The sequence below is a fragment of the Gossypium arboreum genome, chromosome 11 (assembly GCF_025698485.1).
Source record: "Gossypium arboreum isolate Shixiya-1 chromosome 11, ASM2569848v2, whole genome shotgun sequence".
NCBI lineage: Eukaryota > Viridiplantae > Streptophyta > Magnoliopsida > Malvales > Malvaceae > Gossypium > Gossypium arboreum.
The window spans coordinates 11,492,128-11,517,416 of NC_069080.1; the positions used below are offsets into that span (position 1 = coordinate 11,492,128).

At 34.6% G+C, this 25,289-nt stretch overlaps 1 protein-coding gene across 1 annotated transcript; it reads right to left on the reverse strand.

Annotated features, from left to right (window-relative positions):
- Positions 1-2,189: 2,189 nt before the first annotated feature.
- Positions 2,190-3,116, reverse strand: LOC108472369 (uncharacterized). The gene has a single exon (XM_017773851.2). The coding sequence runs from the start codon at positions 3,030-3,032 to the stop codon at positions 2,349-2,351; it is 684 nt and encodes a 227-aa protein (XP_017629340.1). The 5' UTR covers positions 3,033-3,116; the 3' UTR covers positions 2,190-2,348.
- Positions 3,117-25,289: the final 22,173 nt, after the last annotated feature.

The following is a 25,289-nucleotide window of genomic DNA, read 5'->3' on the forward strand; positions in this document are numbered from 1 at the left end:
CGAGTCGTGCGAGGAGAAAATTTCTTATACGTTTCCAGAGAGTATTATTTAACTATATCTATCCTAATGAGCATTTCATCAAATAGTTGTAATTGATGTTCGATCTCAAAGAGAGGGAAGAGATCTTCGAAAAGTGAATTTTTATGATCCATAAATAATCAAACCTGGATCTCAGAAGGATGGGTAAGCTTAACCATTCTTTTCTCGTGAAAAATAGGGAATCAATTGGTTAATACTCTGGAAGGGGATATCTAATGTTTGGGTAGATGTCATTATATGTTGCATGGTGTGGAGTATACCTCATTTCGGTTAAACTAAGACACATCAAGAGTTGAGCCATGGGTTTTTGCTCATTCCCAATGAACAATGCTAAGTGTTGGTGCAATTTTTTTTAAAGATCATGTAGGAGAATGATCTTTGATGAAGGTAGGATGGACTTAAATATTCTAGGCCTCTTGCAATACGATGAAGTGCTAGGGGGCATCGAAGTCTCTGCTACACGTAAATGCTTTTTGTTGCTTAAATTATTATAATGAATAAGGGATAGGAAAATATAAGAACAAGGAGTTAGAGATGAAAGAGATGCCCCTTTTTCTGGAGTACCTATGCGCAAGGACAAAGTTAAAAAATTTTTATGGGACCAAAATTGAATTATAAATATAATTTTATCATTATATTAATTTATCTTTTTTTTTTCAATTTATAAAAGGATTAAATTATAAATTTTCTATTTTTGGAGTGATAGAATTGAATTATAAAATTTGAAGGGTGAAAAGTGCTTTTTTACCGTTGAATTGATTAAAAAAAATTTCATTTTTAAAGAAACTAAAACCAAATTTTCCATTTTTTTAGGCATGTGATTGGCCATCGCTGCTACATTAGCAAAAAATTAACGTTGTTAGTCTCAGGTAATAATATAGTGGATGGAAAAAAAAGTTCAGGTGCCACTCTTGGACAAAAAAAACCATGAGTACCAATCTAGGAGAAGAGGATAAGTTCGGATACCAATCTTATATTTAACACTTTTCTAAATACCTACGGGAGATGAACCCTATGATGAATTTTGTTTTTTGATTTTTATTTTACGCAATACATACTTAGATCTTGATCCATGTTTGATGTGTTTAAACCAGAGGAGGAATAAACAATGTTTAAGAGTAGATCTAACATAATTGAGTGGTGTTACATGCAATCCTAGAAATAAGACGACATAAATCTACCAGTTAGAGTCAAATCTAATAGGGGAATCCATAGGTTGAGTTAATGCGATAATAGAGATTTTGATTAGAAAGAAATTTCAATTAATTAACCTAGAACCAATTGCTCTTACTCTCAAAAGAGATATTAGCATAATTATTAGAGATTTTTACGGATCAAGATACAAAGTAAAAATATTGCGTAATTTAGATTGATATTGACAGATGAAGTCTAGATGAATTCTTTACTGGGTATTGTTTTGATTTTTGATTGTTAATCAATTATTTTCCTGTTTTGTTCTTTGTTGTGTTCATTAATTAATTAATTAAGTTAATTTTAATTTTTAATCGATCATTTGAATTTATTAGCTAAATAGTAGAAAGACGATAATTACTAGTAATTTTAATCTTCGTGGGAACAATATCTGTAATCGCCATAGTTATACTATTAATTGATAGGTAGATTTATCTTAGTCAAAATTTTAATCGGTTTTCTTTTGATATTGTTCTTTAAACGTGTTATGTTCAACTTCATTTATTTTGAAATAATTAATTATATATAAAAATCATAAAATAACAATTTGATATGATAAAAAAAGTTAATTTATTGTTGCATTACAAGTTAAACAACTTGACAAACATACATCCTTGTTGATTGGAAATGATGACAAAGTTGATTGATTGAAAAAAAATCAACAATTATAATATTTACATTTTTAATATTATTAGTAATTTTAAATTAATTCTTTCAACTATTTTTAGGCAGTTAGATTTATTTCATTTGTTTTAATTTACTATAGTATCTTCTTAAAATAAAATTAGAGAGTTTCTCAAAATTTAATAAAGTTAACCAATTATGTTTTAAACTTAATTATGGTTTTTTGTCAATAATGGGTTAAATTTGATTACATATATATTATAACAACTGTTATAATTTTAGTATCAATATTTATATAAGGTAAATTATAAAACTGTAATTTAATTATTGGAATATTTTATTTTGATCACCAAGTAAAGACAAATTTTCAATTTCATCATTAATATTTTCAACATTTGATTTCTTTTATCGTTCTTCCGTTAAATCATTAGAAGAATGTTGACATAGCATTTTTGTTTATTGGCCTAATACCAAACTATTAATAAGTTGCTCTTTTAAAAGTGGACCATGTCGACACCAATGGTCAAGGTGTTGCTAATGATCTTTGCAAGCTTTGCATCCATCTCTTTCATCGGTGATTCAAGCTTAGCTTGTTTGAATGCATTTTCACAACCGAGTACGTTTTCCACATTAGCGCCTAACTCTGTGCTCAACTTGACAAGGTTATGATTAGTGATGGCTTCAAGGGATTTTTGGTCATTGTTAAGAATATTATTGTAGACATCGATGCATGTTTGAAGGATGGGAACAACATTTTTAAGGGTAGTAGGGTTCATTGAGAGCTTTGTAACCTCAGCCAATGCATTTTTGGTCTGGTTATCCATTGCTTCAACCCCAGCTTTAAGGACAGAAAGAGGCTTAATAGGAGCTTTCTCATCTAGGAATGGCATAGTTGCTTTTATACATTCGATGGGGTGGTCAGTGTTCCCACAAATTTCCTGAAGGGCAGGGTCAACACCTCCAGGTAGTATGCTTAACACATCCTCAATACTTTCCAATATTGTACCATCGAATGCAAATGGAGATGGTGATTCTGACATGATCTCAATCATATCATAAAGTTTCAAAGAAGCGGAGCCAGAAGCATCAGAAAGGGGTGGAGGTGCATCGGTAGAGGTTGAGAAGGAGAAGAGACAAGTGAGGGAGATAAGCGTAAGGATGAAATGGTTGATTCCCATAGTCTCTCCTCTTCTCTGCTCTTGGACGAAAGTGATACAATAAGTGACAGAAGGTAAGGGGTTTGTGTGTTAGGGAATTGGAATTAGTGCAAATTTAATAGTGTTTTCTAGGCATGTATTGTGCATGGTAATTGTCCATACAATTTAATTTTAGCATATAGTTAGTTCTACACCTATTATAATGGTTGAAGTTCATTCCCTCAATTTTCCTTGACATAAATTAGAGGAGAAATCGAAAATTTTAAAAAAAGAAAAATATAAATTAATGGTAAATATGTAAGCCTATATCTTTAAGAAAATGAGACTATCTTTAAATATAGAAATGTTGAAATTAGTAAATAAAATAAATAAAATAAAAATTCCAAAGTAATTACCTAAATTTGCATCGCTTTGTTGTGTTTGTTCAATGCAAGTTATGGCTTATATGATTGACAATTATTATATCAAAATAATATGATAAATATTGTTTTTAATAATTTGACACGGTATACTTAGGGCCAGTTCTGCATTGCTTTTCAAAAGCACTTCTAACTCCAAAAGCACTTTTGGAAGAAAAGTCATGAGCAGTAATGTTTCGCTTTTAGTTGAAATTTTTAGCTTTTCAGAAATCCTTCCCAAAATCACTTTTCATGCTTAATTACTTTTTCACCCCTCCAATAACATAGTACTTTTTCTTTTTTTTTCTTGGTACTTAATTACAAATGTGTTAAAATCATTAATTAAAAATAAAAAATATTTTTAAAATACTAATTACAAATATTTAATAGTTATATTTAAATATTTAAAATATAGTTTATATATTCTAATTAAATTTTATAAATAATTAATATTTATTGCTTAAAATAGTTAAAATTTATATTTTATATATTAAAATATTAACAAGAAGTTATAATAATTTTTTATATTCTTACTAAAATATAATAACATTAACTAATTTAAATATTATTTAAATGCATATTTGTTACTTTATAATAACATATCTAAAATTGACATTTTATTTCTCAAAAGTACCTTTTAACAGCAATGCTAAACACTCAAATTTTAAACTAAACTTTTCAAAAACACTTTTTTAAAACACTTCTCAAAAATACTTTTTAAAAGTATTACCAAACTAGCCCTTAATAGTCAAGCTCATTGAGCCGAGAGTTAGCTACTGGCAATGAGGCAAACCAACAGTAAATAGTCAAGCAGCCTAAGAACCAGGTACAAACACCTACAGGTAGGAACAACACTAGAATGAAACAAATCCCCTCAAATGGAAAATTTGGTTTTAGACTCTTTAAAATTAATTTTTTTTAATCAATATAAAGGAAAAAAATGCACTTTTCACCCTTAAAATTTTAAAATTCAACTCTAACCCTCCAAAAATAAAAAATCTATAGGTAAAATTATATTTGTAACTCTATTTTGGTCCCATACTTTCTTTTTCTTTTTGCTGTGCCCTTTCCCATAGCTACTCCATAATAAGGGACATGCTATAGGTAATTAGCAGTTTGACCACAAGGTTATTTTTGAAATTTTTTTAAATGTATAGGTAATTATCATCAAAATGATATGCTAACACATGCCAGAACAAAAAAAAAAACTTATCATGTTTAAGAAATACAATCTTACAAAACGTCAATTTGTGAATCAAAGTTAATCTGATTGGATATTAAAAATAATTAAAAATTATCATAAGTACAAAATATAATATATATTTCTATGTGTAAACTTAACAGGTAACATCCCCACTTTAAAAATATATATATTTATGGTAAAATTTTTGAATAAGTAATTTATAAATCAATGGTAATATAAGAAATTATAGAGAAAATTGTCAGTTATGAAAACATAGAGAATTATTAGTAGGAGTATGTGGTTAAGTTAAAATTTAGTTTCAAGTTTAGGGATTAAATTGAATAAATTGAGAAAGTATAGAAATTAAAATGCAAGTATTTCATTTTTATTTTGATGGAAAGGACTTATGTCAATTTTACCATTACTTAAAAAATCAATAGTGTGATGATTTTTAAATTATATTTTATTAAATAATAATATTTTAATAAGTAATAATATTTTATTAATTAATATTATAATACATAAAAAGAGAGGAAGATGAACATCTTTCTTGTAACACTCCAAACCCGGCCTACACGTTATGACCGAATCCGGTAGTGTCACATGAAATGGGGTTGAAAATCATACCAGTTCATTAGCCCCTATCGCTATTATCAATTTTAGAACTCTTTCTTTTAATTGCTTAGAGATAAAACGTATTGTAGATGAGGTTTTAAAACAAATACGCTGTGCTTAGAAAATCATGCTTAGTAAAAATATAATTATTAAATGATTAAATTAAAATTTTATCATTTTTAGGGGACTAAAATATAATTTTATCTTTACTAATTTAAAATTTTTAAATTTTAAAGGACCAAAATTAAAATTTTTCCATTTTAGGGGACCAAGGCTCCTGCTAGCCCCCTAAATTCGGCCCTAGATTAGTTCGATAGAATTAATGAAAATACTTTGATTATTAAAATATATTTTTAAATACTTGATAAAAAATAATCAAATGATCAGCTCATTTTGTTAATGAATTGTTTTACCCCAAATTTTTAGAGATATTATAGGATGAATGTGAGATATAGAGGTGTTGTTTTGAGATATACTTTTAGGTATTTATAAGGTATGATGATAAATTTAACTTTCAACATCTATTTTTTTATCAATTTAACAAAATTTTTTGAACTAAATCTGATTATTAACTTTTCAAAAAGAGTCAAATCGTTTTTTAAAAGAAAATGCTAACTAAAATATTATTTTTTAACGATTTTGGTGTGGAAACCTACATGACAATTCACGTGTACTTCATACTGACATGATACTAAAAAATTGAAATTCAAAAAATATATAAAAGTCAAAAAAAAAAAAACAATTAGCATGAAGTAGATGTGGATTGTGATGCAGATTGATATGTTTAAAAATTTAGCGTTTTAGTCTTTATTTCCAATAAAAATAGTAATTTTACTTTTTTAAATATTGATGATTAAATTTAACTGTTTTTAAAATGTTGAGAATCAAATTTAACTAAATAAAAATCAAATTGACAAAGATGTAAATGTTAAGGCAAATTCTATTATTATGCCAATAAATAATCAAATCTCTATTACTAATAAAAAGGATTGGAAATAGAAAATTTTAATTAACTAAACATCGAATAGACTGCAATTTTAGGAAAGAAACTTAATTAATTAAAAGTTTAGAAGAAAAATGAAAATAAAAACAATGAAAAAAGAGAAATAGAAATCAAATATTCATATTGAATTCGATCAATTCTTAATGCTCCAAAGCTTTTGCGGCTACTTTTCGCTTTTCAAACTTTATTTTTACATTTTCTAACTTTTTCTCAAAAAAAAACTTTAAACTCTCGCAGCTTAAAAAATAGCAATGTAATTGCACTGTTCCAATAAACAACTGTAATAACCCGTTTTTAGTGAAATTAGAACAGTGGTTTCAGGATTACAAATTCTTATCCTGAAGAAAAAATATTTTAATATTATTTCATGATCTGCATTATGATAGGAATATCATATAGAAATTTCGTTAAGAAAATTTTACCGATTACATGTTTAATTGATAAAAGGACCAAATTGCATGAAATGCAAAATTTGAGTTCTAGTAGTTATAGGTATCAAATAGCTATGGAATTTAAAATTGGAGGCCCTTATATGGCAGATAGACCATTAAGAAGAGTTAGTAGATAAGTATGATGATTCATCAATGGAAAATTAAATAAAGAAAATGACTAAGGCTCTATTTGTTTGCCAGTAAAATATTTTCCTGAAAATAATTTTTGCAAAATGATTTACTTTTCTGAAAATGATTTACTTTTCTGGAAATGATTTACTTTTCTGCTGTTTGGATGAATCTGTGTAAAATATTTTCTATTATTTGGCAGATTTCTTGAAAATAATTTTCGAAAAACTGCTTTTACATATATAAATAAATTTATATTTTAAACTGTTTTTATATATATTGCAATGATTTATTTATAAATAAAATAAATAAAATATATAATAATACTCAATTATTAAGCTAGAATATTAACCATCATAAATTGAAAACAACCAAAGTGAAATAAATTGTGTAATTGTGTTATAAAAAATAAAGAACAAGGATTGGATAATTATAAATTAGCTTCCAAACCACAATTAATACTAGAAATTAATAATATTATCCAAATACATAATTAGTAGTACATCACACAATAACAACAACATTGTCCAAGTGCATAACTAATATTAGACATTGTCCAAGTGCATAACTAATATTACACCACATTAAAAGTGTCAATATCTTCAACCTTGAGAAAATTTTTGAAGCCAAATTTTTCTATGCTTCTTACTTTTAACTAAAAAAGCTTTGGCCTCGGATTCATGACTCACTAGATAATCAAACACAGAACACAGGAAGTCATCATCAAATCCTTTTTCCTCCACCGACATCACTTCTTCGTAAAGATGTGGTGTCTTATCCGCAGTAAATTGTTCCAAAGCATTAGCAATTTCGCCAAGTTGTTCACCCACAAATTTAATTTGTTCATCAACGACACTTTCTTGAATATTTTTTTTTACGTTTGTGATAATACTCTAAAATGACGTGTTTTTATATATTAATCATGTGTTTATTTTGAGCTTGAGCCTACTAATTTGAGCTATTTATGTCTTTTTATCTTTTAGGGACTAAATTGGAAGCGAAAAGTAAATTCAAGGGAAAAAGCATCAATTCGGAGATTAAATGGGCCAATATGCAACGTGGGACAAATATGGTGCCAAAAGTGCGAACATGGAAGGCACAAGGACTTAAAAGTAAATAGAAGAGATTTTATTTTGGAAGACTCTATTTTATTTTATTCTATTAGGATAATTAATATTAAGATAATTATTAGGATTATTCAAATTTAGGATTTTATTTTAATTATCTTTGTTTATCTTTAATAAAATGTATTTATCTTTTAGAATTTAAGTTCAATTAGACTATCTCCCTAGCACTATAAATAGGGGTGAAGTGACTCTATTTGGGAGGATCCTTTTCGTAAACACTCTCCTCCAAAAGTCTTTTGTTCTTTCATATTTCTTTTCAATAAAATTTCTTTTTCCATATTTTTATTTATTTGCTTTCCCTCTATTATCATGAGGCACTAAAAGACCCTTCTAGTCAAAAGTTGTCAATATTTCCCCAAAAAGGGTTCTTGAGGCTTAGAATCCGCACTTAGCCTTCTCGTCAAGTATTCATCGTTTCTCTGCACTACGGGCTGACGCTTCCGTCCATGGCCCTTAAGAAGTAAATTTTTCAGCATATGCAAAGGCGGCCGCTTTGTATGTTTTGGAAGGACTGCATAGTCGGTTCGTTAACTTACTGCGTCAGAGGTTGGCGAGCCAAAGAGACAAAATGGCGTGGGATTCGCCATTGAGAAGCGTTGATCTAGCATAGATTACTGGCTAGAGCCAGGTTCCCTAAAAATCGTAAATCTAATCTTTGGAGCTGGTGGTCGTAGGCGTCCTCTTCCACTATAAGCGGCTTACTTGAGTCGAGAAGGATCATCCAAAAGCCAAGGATTGAGCCCAAGGCGGAATGAGACAACCGGAGGTGGAACTTTCCCATAAGAATTTCTTTTCTCTTAAAACTCTCTTTATTATTTTTATTATTTTCGTAATCATAATTTGATAAACTTTAAATTTGTTTTATTTTATTTTCACTTCCAAAATCAATTCTTAAATTTTGTTTTTATTTTTTTCCAGAACGCAGGTTTTCTTGGGCACGATTCGCCTGAGATTTGAGAGACAAGCATTCGTATAATCCGGTCCCTGAGGATTCGACCCTACTTCCCCTTTACTATTTCTTTTTCATTATTTTACAGGGAATAGGATATTTTTGGTGCTCTCAACGACCGCATCAAATTTTGGCGCCGTTGTCGGGGATCGGCAACATACTAATCTTGTTTTTCTTTGTTTTCTATGACCAGATCTGCTCCAGGTACTCTTGCGTTCGACTCAGAAATTGAAAAGATCTGCGAAAGCTAATCGAAAGGAAACAAAACTAAGGAAAAGCGTCGGTGGTGGTTGGAACTCAAAGCAATCCACCGCCGAAATTAGAATCGACGATTTAAGTAGAATCTAGGGTTAACGAAAACCCTACTCAAACGTTAGAAAGTAAAGAAGAAAAAGTCGATTCCACGAAGAAGTCTGAACACTAGGGTTGACGAAAACCCTAATTTAACACCTCAACTTATGGCTCGACAATTCGCAATCGGTCAAGCGCCGATGAACAACCGCCACTATGCATTGCGTATCCTACTATGGATCTTGATTTTGAATTAAAGTCGCTTGATTCAACATCGCCAACTTTCCGTGGGTTACAAAATGAAAACCCCACAAGCATTTAAAAGAATTCCATATGGTTTGTTTGAGTATGAAACCTCAAGGGGTAATCGAGGATCAAATTAAATTGCGCTTTCCTTTCAAAATTTGATGCGGTCGTTGAGAGCACCAAAATATCCTATTCCTATAAAATAATGAAAAGAAATAGTAAAGGGAAGTAGGGTCAAATCCTCGTGGACCGGATTATACGAATGCTTGTCTCAAATCTCAGGCGAATCGTGCCCAAGAAAACTGCGTTCTCGAAAAAAAAATAAAAATGTAATTTAAGAATTGATTTTGGAAGCGAAAATAAAATAAAACAGAATTTAAAGTTTATGAAATTATGATTACGAAAATAATAAAATAATAAAGAGAGTTTTAAGAGAAAAGAAATTCTTATGGGAAAGTTCCAGCCTCCAGCTTGTCTCATTCGCTTGGGCTCAATCCTTGGCTTTTGGATGATCCTTCTCGACTCAAGTAAGCCAGCTTATAGTGGAAGAGGACGCCACGACCACCAGCTCCAAAGATTAGATTTACGATTTTTAGGGAACCTGAATCTAGCCAAGAATCTATGCTAGATCAACGCTTCTCAATGGCGAATCCCATGCCATTTTGTCTCTTTGGCTCGCCAACCTCGACGTGAGAAGTTAACGAACCGACTATGCGATCCTTCCAAAACATACAAAGCGGCCGCCTTTGCATATGCTGAAAAACTTACTTAAGGGCCATGGACTAAGCGCCACCAGAAAAGTGAGAAACGATGAATACTTGACGAGAAGGCTAAGTGCGGATTCTAACCCTCAAGAACCCTTTTTGGGGAAATATTGACAACTTTTGGCTAGAAGGGTCTTTTAGTGCCTCATGATAATAGAGGGAAAGCAAATAAATAAAAATATGGAAAAAGAAATTTTATTGAAAAGAAATATGAAAGAACAAAAGACTTTTGGAGGAGAGTGTTTACAGAAAAGGATCCTCCCAAATAGAGTCACTTCACCCCGTATTTATAGTGCTAGAGAGATAGTCTAATTGAACTTAAATTCTAAAAAGATAAATACATTTTATTAAAGATAAACAAAGATAATTAAAATAAAATCCTAAATTTGAATAATCCTAATAATTATCTTAATATTAATTATCCTAATAGAATAAAATAAAATAGAGTCTTCCAAAATAAAATCTCTTCTATTTACTTTTAAGTCCTTGTGCCTTCCATGTTCGCACTTTTGGCACCATATTTGTCCCACGTTGCATATTGGCCCATTTAATCTCCGAATTGATGCTTTTTCCCTTGAATTTACTTTTCGCTTCCAATTTAGTCCCTAAAAGATAAAAAGACATAAATAGCTCAAATTAGTAGGCTCAAGCTCAAAATAAACATATGATTAATATATAAAATACGTCATTTTAGAGTATTATCAAATTCCCCTACTTAGCCCATGCTTGCCCTCAAGTATGGTTCCTATCGATCGTGAAAGCTAGATTCGCCATAAAAGAAATACCACTCCAAAGTTTCATAAAATTAGTTAAAAAGCATATGAAAAATAAAGAGACCCCTAAGCTTGCTTTAAGTAAAACAGAAAAAGTATTCCAATTATTTCACACAAAAATTAAGATCGACTTGAGTTATGCCATTTAGGTAAATTACCAAACCTACTAAGACACCTTAATTATTTCCTTCTTTAGTCCCCGAAGTGCAACTTTATTAGTACTTATTTTTTTTCTTTTTTTTTTCTTTTTTTTTTTTAAATTTATTATTATTTATTTACTTAGGAATATATTAAACCTTTTGACGCGAAGAGAGATGACAACCCAAGCACCCCATCTCGGTTACTCAGCCCAACATACTCCTAAAATTATTTATTTTCGGTTAGCGGAGTTTTACCCAACACGTCACACAACCTTTTGACGCGAAGTAGAATGACAACCCAAGCACCCTACCCCGGTTACTCAGTCAGTCACGATTTGAGCCATACTCATAACCTCGACTAGCGGAGTTTTACTTGTCACGTCACACAACCTTTTGACGCCAAGTAGAATGACAACCCAAGCACCCTACCGGTTACTCGATCAACCACGATCTAAGTCAGACTCATAACCATGGAAAACATTTATTAAAAATTAAACGATATTTAAAATTCTTGAGAACTCGGAAAGAAAAAAATTTAAGTGTCAAAATAAGTTTCAATAATCACCTAATAGCCATGAACATTAATTAAGCATGCAATCATTTTAAGTGTTCACTTTATATTAAACTTGATCAATTTTACGAAAAGCAAGATAGAATTAACCCTATTAATCACAATTATTTTTAGCCTAATAAAAATAAAACAATGGAGATGGCATCAATTATGGGAAAAATCATAACTTCCTTAGAAGGTAAGAATCATGCTTGTAGGTCAAACAGTAGGCAATTCCTGGTAAAATCTTGGGCATGAAAAGCGGCAGGATATTCTTAAAATAAATGGGCAGAAACGAGCACAAAACAGCAGCAACAACAATATGACAGCAAAAATAGCAGATAATAACAACGAAGAGTTTGGCTGTGCCAGATGAATATACTTTTGTTCTTATCTCTTCAGTCTTTTCATTGTCGCAGTCTATAGACACTGAATCTTGGTTACCATAATCCAAATCTATGTCAGCAAATGTTCTGGCAAAACTCCCTATTGCCATATCTTTGCCAACAACCAAAGCTATTTCATCATAATGATCAATGCTTTTATTCAAAAATGGTTCATACTTCTTGTGTGCCTATTGGATATTATACACAATTAGAATAACAAGTAAAAAATAATTGAAATATACTTAACATACATATATATACATATGTTACCATTACTGCTGCATCATATGTCGCTCTATCACATGCGATCATTTTCATGTTATCATCCTATCCAAAACCACTTTCACTCCGAATTGTGCATATAATCTGCCACTAGTTTTTTACAGTCCTCAAATGATTTTCCACATGCTTTGCATCGCATTGGACTTGAAATCTTTCAGAAATAGCTTCGGCAACTCGATTAATAAAAACTGCTTTGAAAGTATTAGAAAGCTTATTTCCTCTCTGGGTCTCCTCTGCTAGAATTTCAAGAAAAAGACGTTGCATCAGTTTTGTCCACCTGAATTGCTTGGAGGTCCCTTTTTTGTTGCCCTTACCCATTCTACATTAATAATTGTTATTGTCAATCATTTCAATATCCAACAAGTTTAAAATATAATAAATTCAATATCCAACAAGCTTAAAACATAATAAATTCAATATCTAACAAGCTTAAAACATAATCAATATCTAACAAATCCAAGACATAATAATTTCAAAATCCAACAAACTAAAATTTCAATATCATTATCCAACCAACATTAACAACAAAAAAAAAACAATTTTAATACTAAAACATACATAACATAGAAACAATAACCCTAAGCCCTAAACCTACCTAATATTTCTAGCCATATAATCAGTCCACATAGTTTGTGCAATTTCGTCTCTCTTAGTAGACCATTCTGGTGCTTCTTCTCTTTCTTTTCGCTCCATAAGAGTTGGTATTATCAAATCAGACTCAGGCTCCTCGTATAATCCTTGATTAAGTAAATCATTAGGATCAACTCCCATTATATGATTATGAATGATACAACAAGCCAAAACTATATCTACTTGAGTTTAAAAATTCTAAAATGGTTCAGCATCTAATACACGAAACCGTTTCTTTAAAATCCCAAAAACACGTTCAACAGTGATTCGTAATGATGAATGACGAAGATTAAAGAGTTCCTTTGCATTTTCAGGCCCCTGAGCATGAAACTCTTTTAAATGATATCGGACACCACAATATGGGGTAATATATCCATTTTGAATGCCATATCCAGCATCAGCAAGATAATATTTACCTACAATTTTACAAAACATAATTAATACTAATAAATTATGAGCTTACTAGAACTATTTGGTATTTAATGATAATTATTACCTTCTAGAATTCTTAATCCTCTTGAGCGTGAAAGTGCATCACTTAAAATACGAGAATCATGTGCACTACCTCCCCAACCAGCTAAAACATAGGAAAATTTCAAATCAAATGTAATGGCAGCCAATACATTTTGTGTTGTGCCCCCTTTACGGCTACGAAATCTTCCTTGAATGCTAAGTGTAATGGATGCACAAACATGAGTTCCATTTAATACTCCAATACAATCTTTAAAATAAGGATAAAACCTTGGATTGTTTCTGATTTCACTAGGAGTCGACTCATCAGGTAATCTAATAACTACTTTATACAACTTCAAAATAGCTCTCAATACAACCATAAAGTAACGGTGAATTGTGTCAGTTGATCTATAATATCTAGATCTAATCACTCGAAACCTCACATTATGACCAATTATATGTAAAAAATATAACTACTTGCTCTCTAATATTCACAGATTTAGTTGATTGTAACAAATTATTCCTATTAAGAATATCACACAAATTTAAAAAGGCAATCGGTCTCATCCTTATCACATCAATACAATGCTGGTCACCTCTATGTAAAATACTATTAATATAGGTTTCTCTTTCATAATTTTGATTCACACGAGAGTGAGAAGCAATTTCCTTCCTAGTTTTTAATTTTTTAATCCAAAGAGCCCCAAAAGCTAAAACTGAAGCCACAACTCCAGCAATTGCATTTTGATCTTGATTACGATCCATCTACACAAAATAATGCCACACAAATATTTGATCACTACAAAAAAGATGCAAGATTTTCATAAGATCACATATATGACTAAATTTACCATGACTAAAGTGCATATATACTGTCGAAATCATTTTTTAAATCGAGTTTTAGAAAAAGAGAATCGACTTTAAAAACAAAAACGGGAGTCGCCACCAATCTTTTTAGGTGTGATTGGATCACCTTTAAAACTGAATTTAAATAAAATTACAAGGCTAATTTGTAAAATAGTAAAAAAAAATTGAATTTAATCAAAACATAAATTGAAAGTCGAGGGACTCATTGGGTAATTTAAACCCTAATCCCAAAACGACTGTGTTCTGTAGAACCGAATTTAAAGGTCATTTAGGACTAAATCAAAACAAATATAAAAGCCCAAGGCCCAAATTAAAATAAAAATAAATAAAATTAAAAGGATTGAGAATGTAAGGGGGACCGATTAGAAGATTATCCCAATAATAGAAAACACGTGGATCCTTTTCGGGTAATCGGGTCAACGCGCGGATCCTGAGGTCTTAAAACGTCGCCGTTTTAAGCTTATCAGATTAAGCTAAAATGGCGTCGTTTTATTATGGCTATATAAGCCAAAGCTAAGGCTTAAAAATCATTTTGGATATCGTTTTTTTAAAAAAAAAAAGATAGAATCCTCTGAAGAGGACTAGGGGCTGGCCATCGGAGTTCCGTGGAACCTTCGTCCACTAGTTCCCACGCGCCTACGCGCCTCCATGCACGGTGGTCGGAGGGCTAAAAACCCTTCCCTTTTCCAGCATGATACAGGTAACTTTCCTTCCTTTTTTTTTAAAACTCAACAATCTCTGCTTAGAGTGATTTGTATATGCATGCTAAAATAAGAACAAGGTACAAATAAATCACCTTTTAGGACCGTTTGTATTTCTCGAATGAATGTCGAGATATTTTTCTTATTCTCTTAAAAAATCCGCCCTTATTACATTGGTTTTTCGGGCATTTATAGCCACTATTTATTACAAAAATTGGGAAAGAAATCTTCGATTTCTTTCTATTTCTTGCTCACTGTATCTTTGACCTTGATTCGCTGATATACTTTTTAGTTTCCTTTTTCTTGCTCTTCATATCTCTCTGTTTCCTTTTCTTGCAGGTATCCCAATGATCTCGGCGTTAACGGTGGTGCCAAGGCTAGAAGGGAGGCCTGAGATTGCGGTGGACAGACGCATTGATGGCGCATCAGTATGCATTGATGGCCTCGATCTGGGGAGTTGCACCGACGCTCCCAAGCTTCCGTAAGCTATTGCTGGCTGAGGGAAAGAGCTAGGTTAAAACCCTAGTGATAATTTTGGGTTTTGGGCCTCTGTTATTCAGTCCGATTTAGGTCCAGGCTTGGTATATTTGGGCTAAGGTTGTAATTGTAATGGGTCAAGGGTGTAAACGGGTTAAGGGATAGTTTAAAGGGTATTTGGGCTACTGAGTGTAGGTTTTAACTTTTGGGCTGTAAAGGGACTTTTTAACAAATAAACATTTTTTTATTTTAATTTTGGTTTTGGGTTTCAAGGCCCGGTCAAATTTGGGTTATTACAGCTGCCCCTCTTTGCTTATTGTTGTGTAACAGGAATCAAGCAAAGTCTCATAGAAAGACCCAATTTGACCGGCTTTATCAAATAATGGAATTCAATTTTATGACTACTATGTTGATATCTTTGATCTGCTCCCCGCCGACCTTAGAGATGTCGAATCTGCTTCTTCGATTTGTGGGGATGCCAAATCAGTTTGAGTCTATTTTGAGAACATTTGAGAGTCATATCTGCTACGTCCTCGATTTGTTCCTTGTAAGTACAAGGATGCCAAATCATCTTGGATCTGCTTCAGTATAAACATCTGAAGGTTAGATCTGCTATATTTGAGAACTTTTGAGAGTCAAATCTGCTATGTCTTCGATTTGTCCCTTGTAGACACAAGGATGCCAAACCATCTTGGATCTGCTTCAGTATAAACATCTGAAGTTTAGATCTGCTATATCTGAGAACGTCTGAGAATCAAATCTGCTATGTCCTCGATTTGTCCCTTGTAAGCACAAGGATGCCAAACCCTCTTGAATTTGTTTAAGAACATTTGAGAGTCATATCTGCAATGTCCTCGATTTGTTCCTTGTAAATGTAAGAATACCAAATCATCTTGGATCCGCTTCAAGATAAATATCGAAGGTTAGATCTGCTACATTTGAGAACTTTTGAGAGTTATATCTGCTATGTCTTCGATTTGTTCCTTGTAAACACAAGAATACCAAATCATCTTGGATCTGCTTCAAAGATAAACATCTCAAGGTTAGATCGCTATATTTGAGAACGCCCGAGAGTCAAATCGCTATGTCCTCGATTTGTTCCTTGTAAACACAAGAAAACCAAATCATCTTGGATCTCGCTTCAAAGATAAATGTCAAGTCTAGATCTCATTGCCTCTTTAATTTGTTTCCCATAAGCACAAGGCTGCCATGTTGAAATCTTTGATCTTCATGACCTGTAAGATGAGTATGTGCCTATCCCTAAGTATGCTATGATTGCAATGAGTTGAATGTCCTTAACATGTTATGATGCAAAGTGCTGTGAATATGACCCCTATCTCGGGTGTCATTATTCATTCCTTCATTTGTCTTTCTCAAAATTTCATCTTGTAGGCCTTCATCCAATGCTATAATCTACTGAGGATGTCTGTAAGAATTGAATCATCCATTTCTTTTTGGATTGGAAGAAAGAAATCCCTCGAGTTCCTTCATCCCTTACTTATGAAAATTTCTCAAACAATTATCATGTTTTAGTTTCTTGCATTATCTAGAAATTCCAAAGTAATGTGCAAAACTTCGTTTGTGAAAATTTTAGTTCATCTATCATTATTTCAATGCAACATTCTTTAAAAATATTAGAAGGTGAGTAAATCTTTGAGAATAATTGGATTCGAATTGTTAACAGTACAAAGGAAATAAGTCCGATAGCATATCTTTAAGAAGAAATAGAATCTAAAGATAGCAGACAGGATAAAAATCAGATGCTCTAAATATCGCCACTTGAGCATCTATACATTAGCTCCCTAAAGCCCTCTTTTTTTTTGTTCGACATGTGTTTAAAAGATCCCATGTACTTTGTTGATGCCCCAATGTACACTGTGCCTCACTCTCTGTTAAGTCAAATATAGCAAGGTTGCTGTGTGCCCTTCAAAATTTGAGCTGCCCTTTCGGGTTTTCAACTCAAAATCCCTTTGGTCACAAGGTGCCCTTTGTGGGTTTTCACCTTGGCCTCTCTATTTTTTTTTTAAATTCAAGCCGCCCTTTGCGGGTTTTCACCTTGGATTCTTTTCGCTTTTAGACAAAGTACTTTTTAACTGAGTCTGAGTTCACCGGATTGGGTAGGCTCTTTCCATCCATTTCTATCAAAATCAATGCACCATCAGAAAAAGCCTTCTTCACGACGTATGGCCCCTCCTAATTTGGCATCCATTTTCCTCTAAAGTCCTTCTGAATGGGGAGGATTTTCTTTAGCACAAGGTCCCCCTCATGGAATTCCCTTGGACGGACCTTTTTATCATAAGCTCGCATTATACGCTTCTGGTACATCTGACCATGTCGGATAGCCTTCAGCCTCTTTTCCTCAATCAAGTTTAGCTGGTCATATCGAGACTGAACCCATTCAGTTTCATCTAACTTTATCTCTATTAAAATTCGGAGAGAAGGTATTTCCACTTCAATAGGTAAAACTGCTTCCATCCCGTAAACTAATGAGAACGGAGTTGCCCCAGTAGAAGTTCTAATAGATGTTCGATAAGCCAAGAGTGCAAACGGTAACTTTTCATGCCAATCCTTATAAGTCTCAGTCATCTTTCCCACTATTTTATTAATGTTCTTATTGGCAGCCTCCACTGCCCCACTCATCTTTGGACGATAGGGTGAAGAGTTGTGATGCTTGATTTTGAACTGGTTGCAAACCTCTGCTATCATTTTGTTGTTCAAATTCAACGCGTTGTCGGATATGATCCTCTTAGGCATTCCATACCGACAAATGATTTTCTTCTTCAAAAATCGACTTACAGCTGACTTGGTAACATTTGCGTAAGAAGTAGCTTCTACCCATTTTGTAAAGTAGTCAATCACTACGAAAATAAACCGATGTCCATTCGAAGCTTTCGGCGATATTGGTCCGATGACATCCATGCCCCACATGGAAAATGGCCATGGAGACGTCATGACATGTAAAGGTGAGGGTGGTATATGAATTTTGTCCCCATAAATCTGACACTTATGGCATTTTTTGGCATAATTGATATAGTCTCCTTCCATAGTGGCCCAGTAATAGCCAAACCTCATGATTTGTCTTGCCATCGTGAACCCATTTGCATGCGTACCACATACACCTTCATGGACCTCTTCTAGAATTAGCTTGGCTTCCACAGCATTGACACATCTCAAAAGTACTTGGTCTTTCCTTCTCTTGTACAGAACATCCCCGTCCAAAACATAGTCACAAGCTAATCTTCTCAGGGTTCGTTTGTCATTTTCAGATGCCTGTGCTGGATATTTACGATCTCTTACATATCGCAATATATCCTGATACCAAGGATTGTCACCCTTTTCTTCCTCTTTAAGGTTACAACAGCTAGCTGGAAATTCATAGACACTCATTTGAATTGGTCTCATCTCTTTCTCTTTGTTTGCCTTAATCATCGAAGCCAAGGTCGCTAAAGCATCCGCCATCTGGTTCTAATCTCGTGGGAGATAGTTGAAGGTGATGTCATCGAACTCTCTTAGTAACCCCAAAACTACCATTCGATAATTGATCAACTTAGGGTCTCTTGTCTCCCATTCACCTTTTAGCTGATAGATTACTAACGCAAAATCTCCATATACTTCCAGGGTTTTTATGCCTCTTTCTATGGCCGCTTGGAGCCCCATGATGCATGCTTCGTATTCAGCCATATTATTTGTACAGTCAAAATCCAACTTACATGTGAACGGGTAATAGTCGCCATTCGGGGATACCAAGACTGCCCCAATCCCATTTCCGACTGCATTAGAAGCCCCATCAAAATTTAGCTTCCATGGCGAATCTTCAGTTGCTGCTATACACATTAGCTCCTCATTTGGAAAATCAAAATTCAATGGCTCGTAATCCTCCAAAGCTCTACTGGCCAAGAAATCTGCCACCGCACTTCCTTTGATAGCCTTTTGACTTACATAGACTATATCGAACTCTTAAAGCAAAATTTGTCATATCGCCATTCTACCATTTAGAGCCGTTGATTCCATCATGTATTTTAATGGATCTAATTTTGATATGAGCCAAGTAGTATGGTATAGCATATACTGTCTTAATCTCTGTGTGGTCCAAATCAACGTACAACACAACTTTTCGATTGGCGAATACCTCATTTCACAGTCAGTGAATTTCTTACTGAGATAATAAATTGCCTTTTCCTTTTTCCCTGACTCGTCATGCTGACCCAGCACACATCCCATAGAATTGCTGAACACTGACAAGTATAGTATTAACGGTTTATCTAGACTAGGCTACCTGCTTGACTTTCTCGAAAGCATTCTGGCATTTTTCATCCCAAGCACCTTGATTGTGCTTTCTGAGGAGACGAAAGATATGATCACATTTCTCAGTCAATTGTGAAATGAACCGAGCAATGTAATTCAACCTTCCTAGGAATCCTCGAACTTCTTTTTGAGTACGTGGTGGAGGCAACTCCCGTATGGCTCTGACCTTGTCTGAGTCAACTTCAATTCCCTTTTCACTGACTACGAAGCCTAATAACTTCCCCGATCTAGCTCCAAAAGTGCACTTTGCTGGATTGAGCTTCAACTGAAATTTCCTCAACCTTAAGAACAATCCTCTCAAGACCTCAATGTGTTCTTTTTCTGTTCGCGACTTGGCAATCATATCGTCAACGTATACCTCAATATCCTTATGCATCATGTCGTGAAACAAGTTTACCATGGCTCGTTGGTATGTTGCCCCTGCATTCTTCAACCCAAACGGCATCACTTTATAACAAAAGGTGCCCCACAATGTTATGAAAGTAGTTTTATCCATATCCTCTGGATGCATCTTTATCTGATTGTATCCTGAGAAGCCGTCCATGAAGGAGAACAACGAATATCCCGCTGTGTTGTCTACTAAAATGTCGATGTGTGGCAGAGGAAAATTATCCTTTGGGCTTGCTTTGTTTAAATCTCTGTAATCAACGCACATTCGTACTTTCCCGTCTTTCTTAGGGACTGGTACAATATTATCTACCCATTCAGAGTACTTTACTTCCTGCAGAAATCCTGCTTCAAACTGCTTATTGACCTCATCTTTTATTTTCAAGATAATGTCTGGCCGCATTCTTCGCAACTTCTGTTGGACCGGTCTACATTCTTGTCTTATCGGAAGACGATGTACTACAATGTCAGTACTCAATCCGGGCATATCCTGATAAGACCATGCAAAAATATCCTTGAATTCCTGAAGCAACTCAATCAAGCTACGCCTTGTGTCATTAGCGATCAGTGTTCCAATTTTCACCTCCTTCCCTTCCTCTAAGGCTATATTCTCTATTGCCTCTTTTTCATGTGGCATGATTTGTTTCTCCTCCTGTTTTACCATTCTTAATAGATCAAGAGATACATCACAATCTTGAACATCTTCAAAATCTTGAGACTCCTCTAAACACATGTCTTGCTCACAAGAGAAATCAGGAGCGGCAGTATTAGCGCTCATATCATTGATATCTAGAGACCTCTGAGGGGTATGAAAGAATATACAAAGAATGAATGAATTTGAGAATGATCGTTTATGTGCTATGAATAAAAGAATAAGAATTGTTAGAATTTAAAGGAATATTGGTTGATAAAAATGAGACAATACTCTTTTAAATTGGTAAAATTTATGTTTTATTTGAATAATAATAGATGAACATAAGCCTATTTTCGCAAATGTAATCTTACTACTCCTAGGCCCTAGAGTAATAAACATGTTTCGGAATTACTCGAAAAATTTCTAAAGACTACGGAAGATCCTCCATGATCAATTGTTCGGAGAGCTCCCGGTTCGTAAGGGTGAATACCCTCAAGGTTTTCTTGTCCAAACCACTCATTATGTACAACATTGATTTGATGACTCTCTTCTACTAGCAACCCTCCTGACTTAAAGGTTTTGGATATAGGTGGGAATATCATCAGTTCCCACTCTACTTCTCCTCCGTTCAAACGCGCCTTCCTTCTTGCTTGACGCTTTTCCATCTCCTGTCTCTTTTGTTTATGGTTTGGCTTAAAACCCAAACCAAAGCGATCCTTCTTCTCCGTCAATTTTGGGACTTGAATCCCTCCTTACAATTGTTTTCCTAGTCTTTTTTCCTGGCAATACTCCTTTCCCCATCATTATTTGTAAGGCCATCCTTGTTGCTCCAGACATCCTGGGAACCGGTACCTCGCTTCCCTCCGAAATGAAGGTAGCATTAACAATTTTTAAGGAATGAAAAGAACACTCAATAGCCTCCTCATTTGTCTCCACATAAGGAGGCTTACTAGTGACGGTTGCTATGATGTCCTCCTCTGCATTGATGGTTATCAAGCGTCCATCCGTCACCAACTTCAATTTTTGGTGCAGTGAAGAAGGCACCGCTCCTGCCAAGTGTATCCATGGCCTCCCCAGCAAACAATTATAGGAGGGCTTGATATCCATTACCAGGAAGTCAACTTCATACGTATTTGGTCCAATCTCCAGAGGGATGTCAATTCGTCCCATTACTTTCCTTTCAGTTCGTCAAAGGCTCTTACCACATTATGACACGTCTTCATGTGCGAACTGTCAATGGGTAATCTGTTCAATGTGGATAATGGAAGGACGTTCAAAGCGGACCCATTATCAACGAGTACACTTGGAAGCATGTATCCTTTGCAACGAGTGGTGATGTGCAAAGCCTTAGTTGACCCTATGCCCCTAGGTGGAATTTCATTATCATTGAAGTAGATGAAATTATCAGCATTGATGTTATTTATCAACTGGTCCAACTTATTGACAGATATATCATGAGTAACATATGTCTCGTTGAGTACCTTCAACAACGCTTCTCGATGCACTTCAGAGCTTAATAGTAAGGCTAAAACCGATATGCGTGCTAGTTGCTTACACAACTGCTCGACCACACTGTACTCACTATGCTTAAGGAACTTTAGAAATTCCTTAGCTTCCTCCTCCCTTACTGGCTCGTTAACAGATACTTCACTCTTTTTCTCAATTTTAACATTCTTGGGTTTTGTGGGCTCCACTCTGACGTCCCCCATATCATAACGCTTCCCACTCCGTGTATGGGAACCTTCATCTCGTACATCCTTAGATGCACTGGCTATGCTTCCTTCTCCCGGCACCGTCACGCTACATAACTCTATGGTACTTTTTTGCTATCCTTGTAAGGGAAAGGAGTAGGTGTATGGATAATAACCTTGGGCACTGCTGGTGTCCCCATTTCATTATTCCCTGGCAGGGAGATAATGATCATTGGTCTACCGGTTCTTTGCTGTTCATTTTCCAGCACACAAACTTGCTTTTCACTAGAGCTACCTTCATAAACCTGTAGCTCTTTGTTGTCTATGAAGCCTTGCACCAAGGTCTTGAATTCCTCGCAATCTTCATGGAACTCACCGTAGTCCCACGTTCTTTTTTTCCTATTTTTAGAGGTCAACATACCTCTCTTCATCATCTCCTCCCAGATTACCCTCATAGGCATCCTTATCTCATCAACATTTTCCTTTTCTCTTTTTTCAGCGGCTTTACCAATGGCATTTACTCTCTGATTGTCATGGTTCGGCAAAAGATTCTCAGTATTTTGGGTACTCTCAAATTTTAAAACCCCATTCTTGATCAACCTCTCTACGGTTTTCTTGAATCCAGTACAATTCTCGATTGAGTGCCCCGATATTCCAGCATGATACTCACATCTGGCATTTGCATCATACCATTTAGGATACGAAGGTTGTAATGATTTTAAGTGGAAAAGGGGCTATATAGCATGCGCATCATATAGATTCTGATAGAGCTCCCTATACGTCACAGGTATAGGTGTAAATTGCATCCTCTCATACCTAGTGTTGGATTCCTACTTTTGAGAGTCTTGTTGCCCAACTGTGGCTACTTTGGGCTGGCTAACTGTGACTGCTTTTGAATTAAAACCACTTGTATTGTTTACCTCATTGTCTTTTCTTCTTGGGGCTGATCTTTTGACTACTTCCCCCTCAATTCTTCCTCCTCTTATGGCATTCTTTATCATCTCTCCTGCCATAACTATGTATGCAAAACTTTTAGTAGTGCTTCCAATCATATGAGTAATAAATGGGGCTTTCAGAGTATTAATAAATAACATAGTGGTCTCCTTCTCCAACAGTGGTGGTTGAACCTGCATTGCTACCTCTCTCCACCTCTGTGCATATTGCCTAAAATTCTCATTAGACTTTTTCTCCATGTTTTGCAGGGTAATCCTGTCAGGGGTCATATCTGTTACATGATTGTACTATTGCATGAAGGCTTGTGCAAGATCCCTCCATGAACTTATTCTAGCCCGGCTCAACTGATTGTACCATCTGGCTGCCGTTTCTATCAAACTATCCTGAAAACAATGGATCAACAGCTGATCATTATTTACATACCCCGTCATCCTTCTACAAAACATTGTGATGTGGGCTTCTTGGCAAGTAGTGCCATTGTACTTTTCAAATTCTGACATTTTAAATTTGTGAGGTAATACTAGGTTTGGGACCAGACTTAAGTCCTTGGCATCAACCCCATGATTGTTGCCAGTGCCTTCCAAGGCCTTGAACTTTTCTTCTAACCATCTGCAGCGTTCATCCAATTGCCTTGTAGCTTCGACCTTCAAATCCTCCTTTTCCACCATATCTAGATCGGGAACAAGAGGATTAGTAAGATTGTCACCATATTAAGTCCTGAACCAATCGAAAAATTCACATGGACACCAGCATCAATTGGCCCATGCTGAGGCCTCACAGTAGTAGATGGCCTTCTAGGAGGTGCCTCAGTTTGCAATGATACATGCGGTGGTGTAAAACCTGGAGGAGGACCCTTATTTTCCTCTTCAGTGATGGCCATAGGAGCTTTTCCTTTATCAGTGGCCCTCAGTAACTGAGCCATTTCGGCCATTATATTCCTCTGAGCTTCCATCATTTGTTCCCTTATCTCATTCTCGCATCTTAGCTAATCGCTCCTCAAGAATCGGTCTTGCATATCCTTTTGCAACTGCTCAAACCTTTGATCCGTGTTCTCAGTTTTAGTGCGAGTGCCGTAAGGATGTGTAATTTCCAGTTTTCTTTTCTACCTTTATAAAGAAACTTTAACTAATTAGAGTCTTTCTATAACCTTAAATGCATATGATATGATGTAATGCAAATGTATGAATGCAGCAAAGGCATCAATCTCGATTCAATCTCATTTAGAAAACTTTATTTAGAAAAAGAATATCTTTACATATAAATGGATTACAAGTATGCTTTTGCCCTAATTCCCAAAGTTTTAACTCTATCTAATAAAAGGGCTAACTCTCTTCCTATGTCTGATGACGACCCACACATCATACTCAATACGTCGGCTCGTACAGCTAAGTCTTGCACATATTCAGCAACCTCTCGAATCTGAGCTATGGCTTCTCTCATGACATGATCTCCTTCTCTAATCTGCCCTCTAGACTGATGAAGCTCTCTCTTTAAATAGTCTTCTTGCACCTCGAGTTGCTCGATCTGAAGTTTACCTTCCTGTAATGCTGCTTCCAAATCTTCAACTTTACTCTTTAGTTCCTTTAACTCGACCGTAGAATCATGGTTGCAATGCCAACGAAGGGATCTTCCAAGCTCAGTTACTTTAGACTTCAACCCTTTATTCTCTTCTTCTAATGCCAAATTCGCGATTGCATCTTTCAAACCTCTTCTCCCAAAGGCTCACTCTACCCTTGCCTTCTTGGACCTCTTTCTACAACTGATCTGAAGATCCTCCTACTTTCGCTCTTCTCAAGGATACTTGTGCCTTTTTGTAGTGTTCCTTCAAGTCATCTCTATCCTCCTCAATCTTCCTCTTTTCCTTTCTTTCTTTTTCGACCTCCATCTTCTGGACATCAATATCTAAACTCAA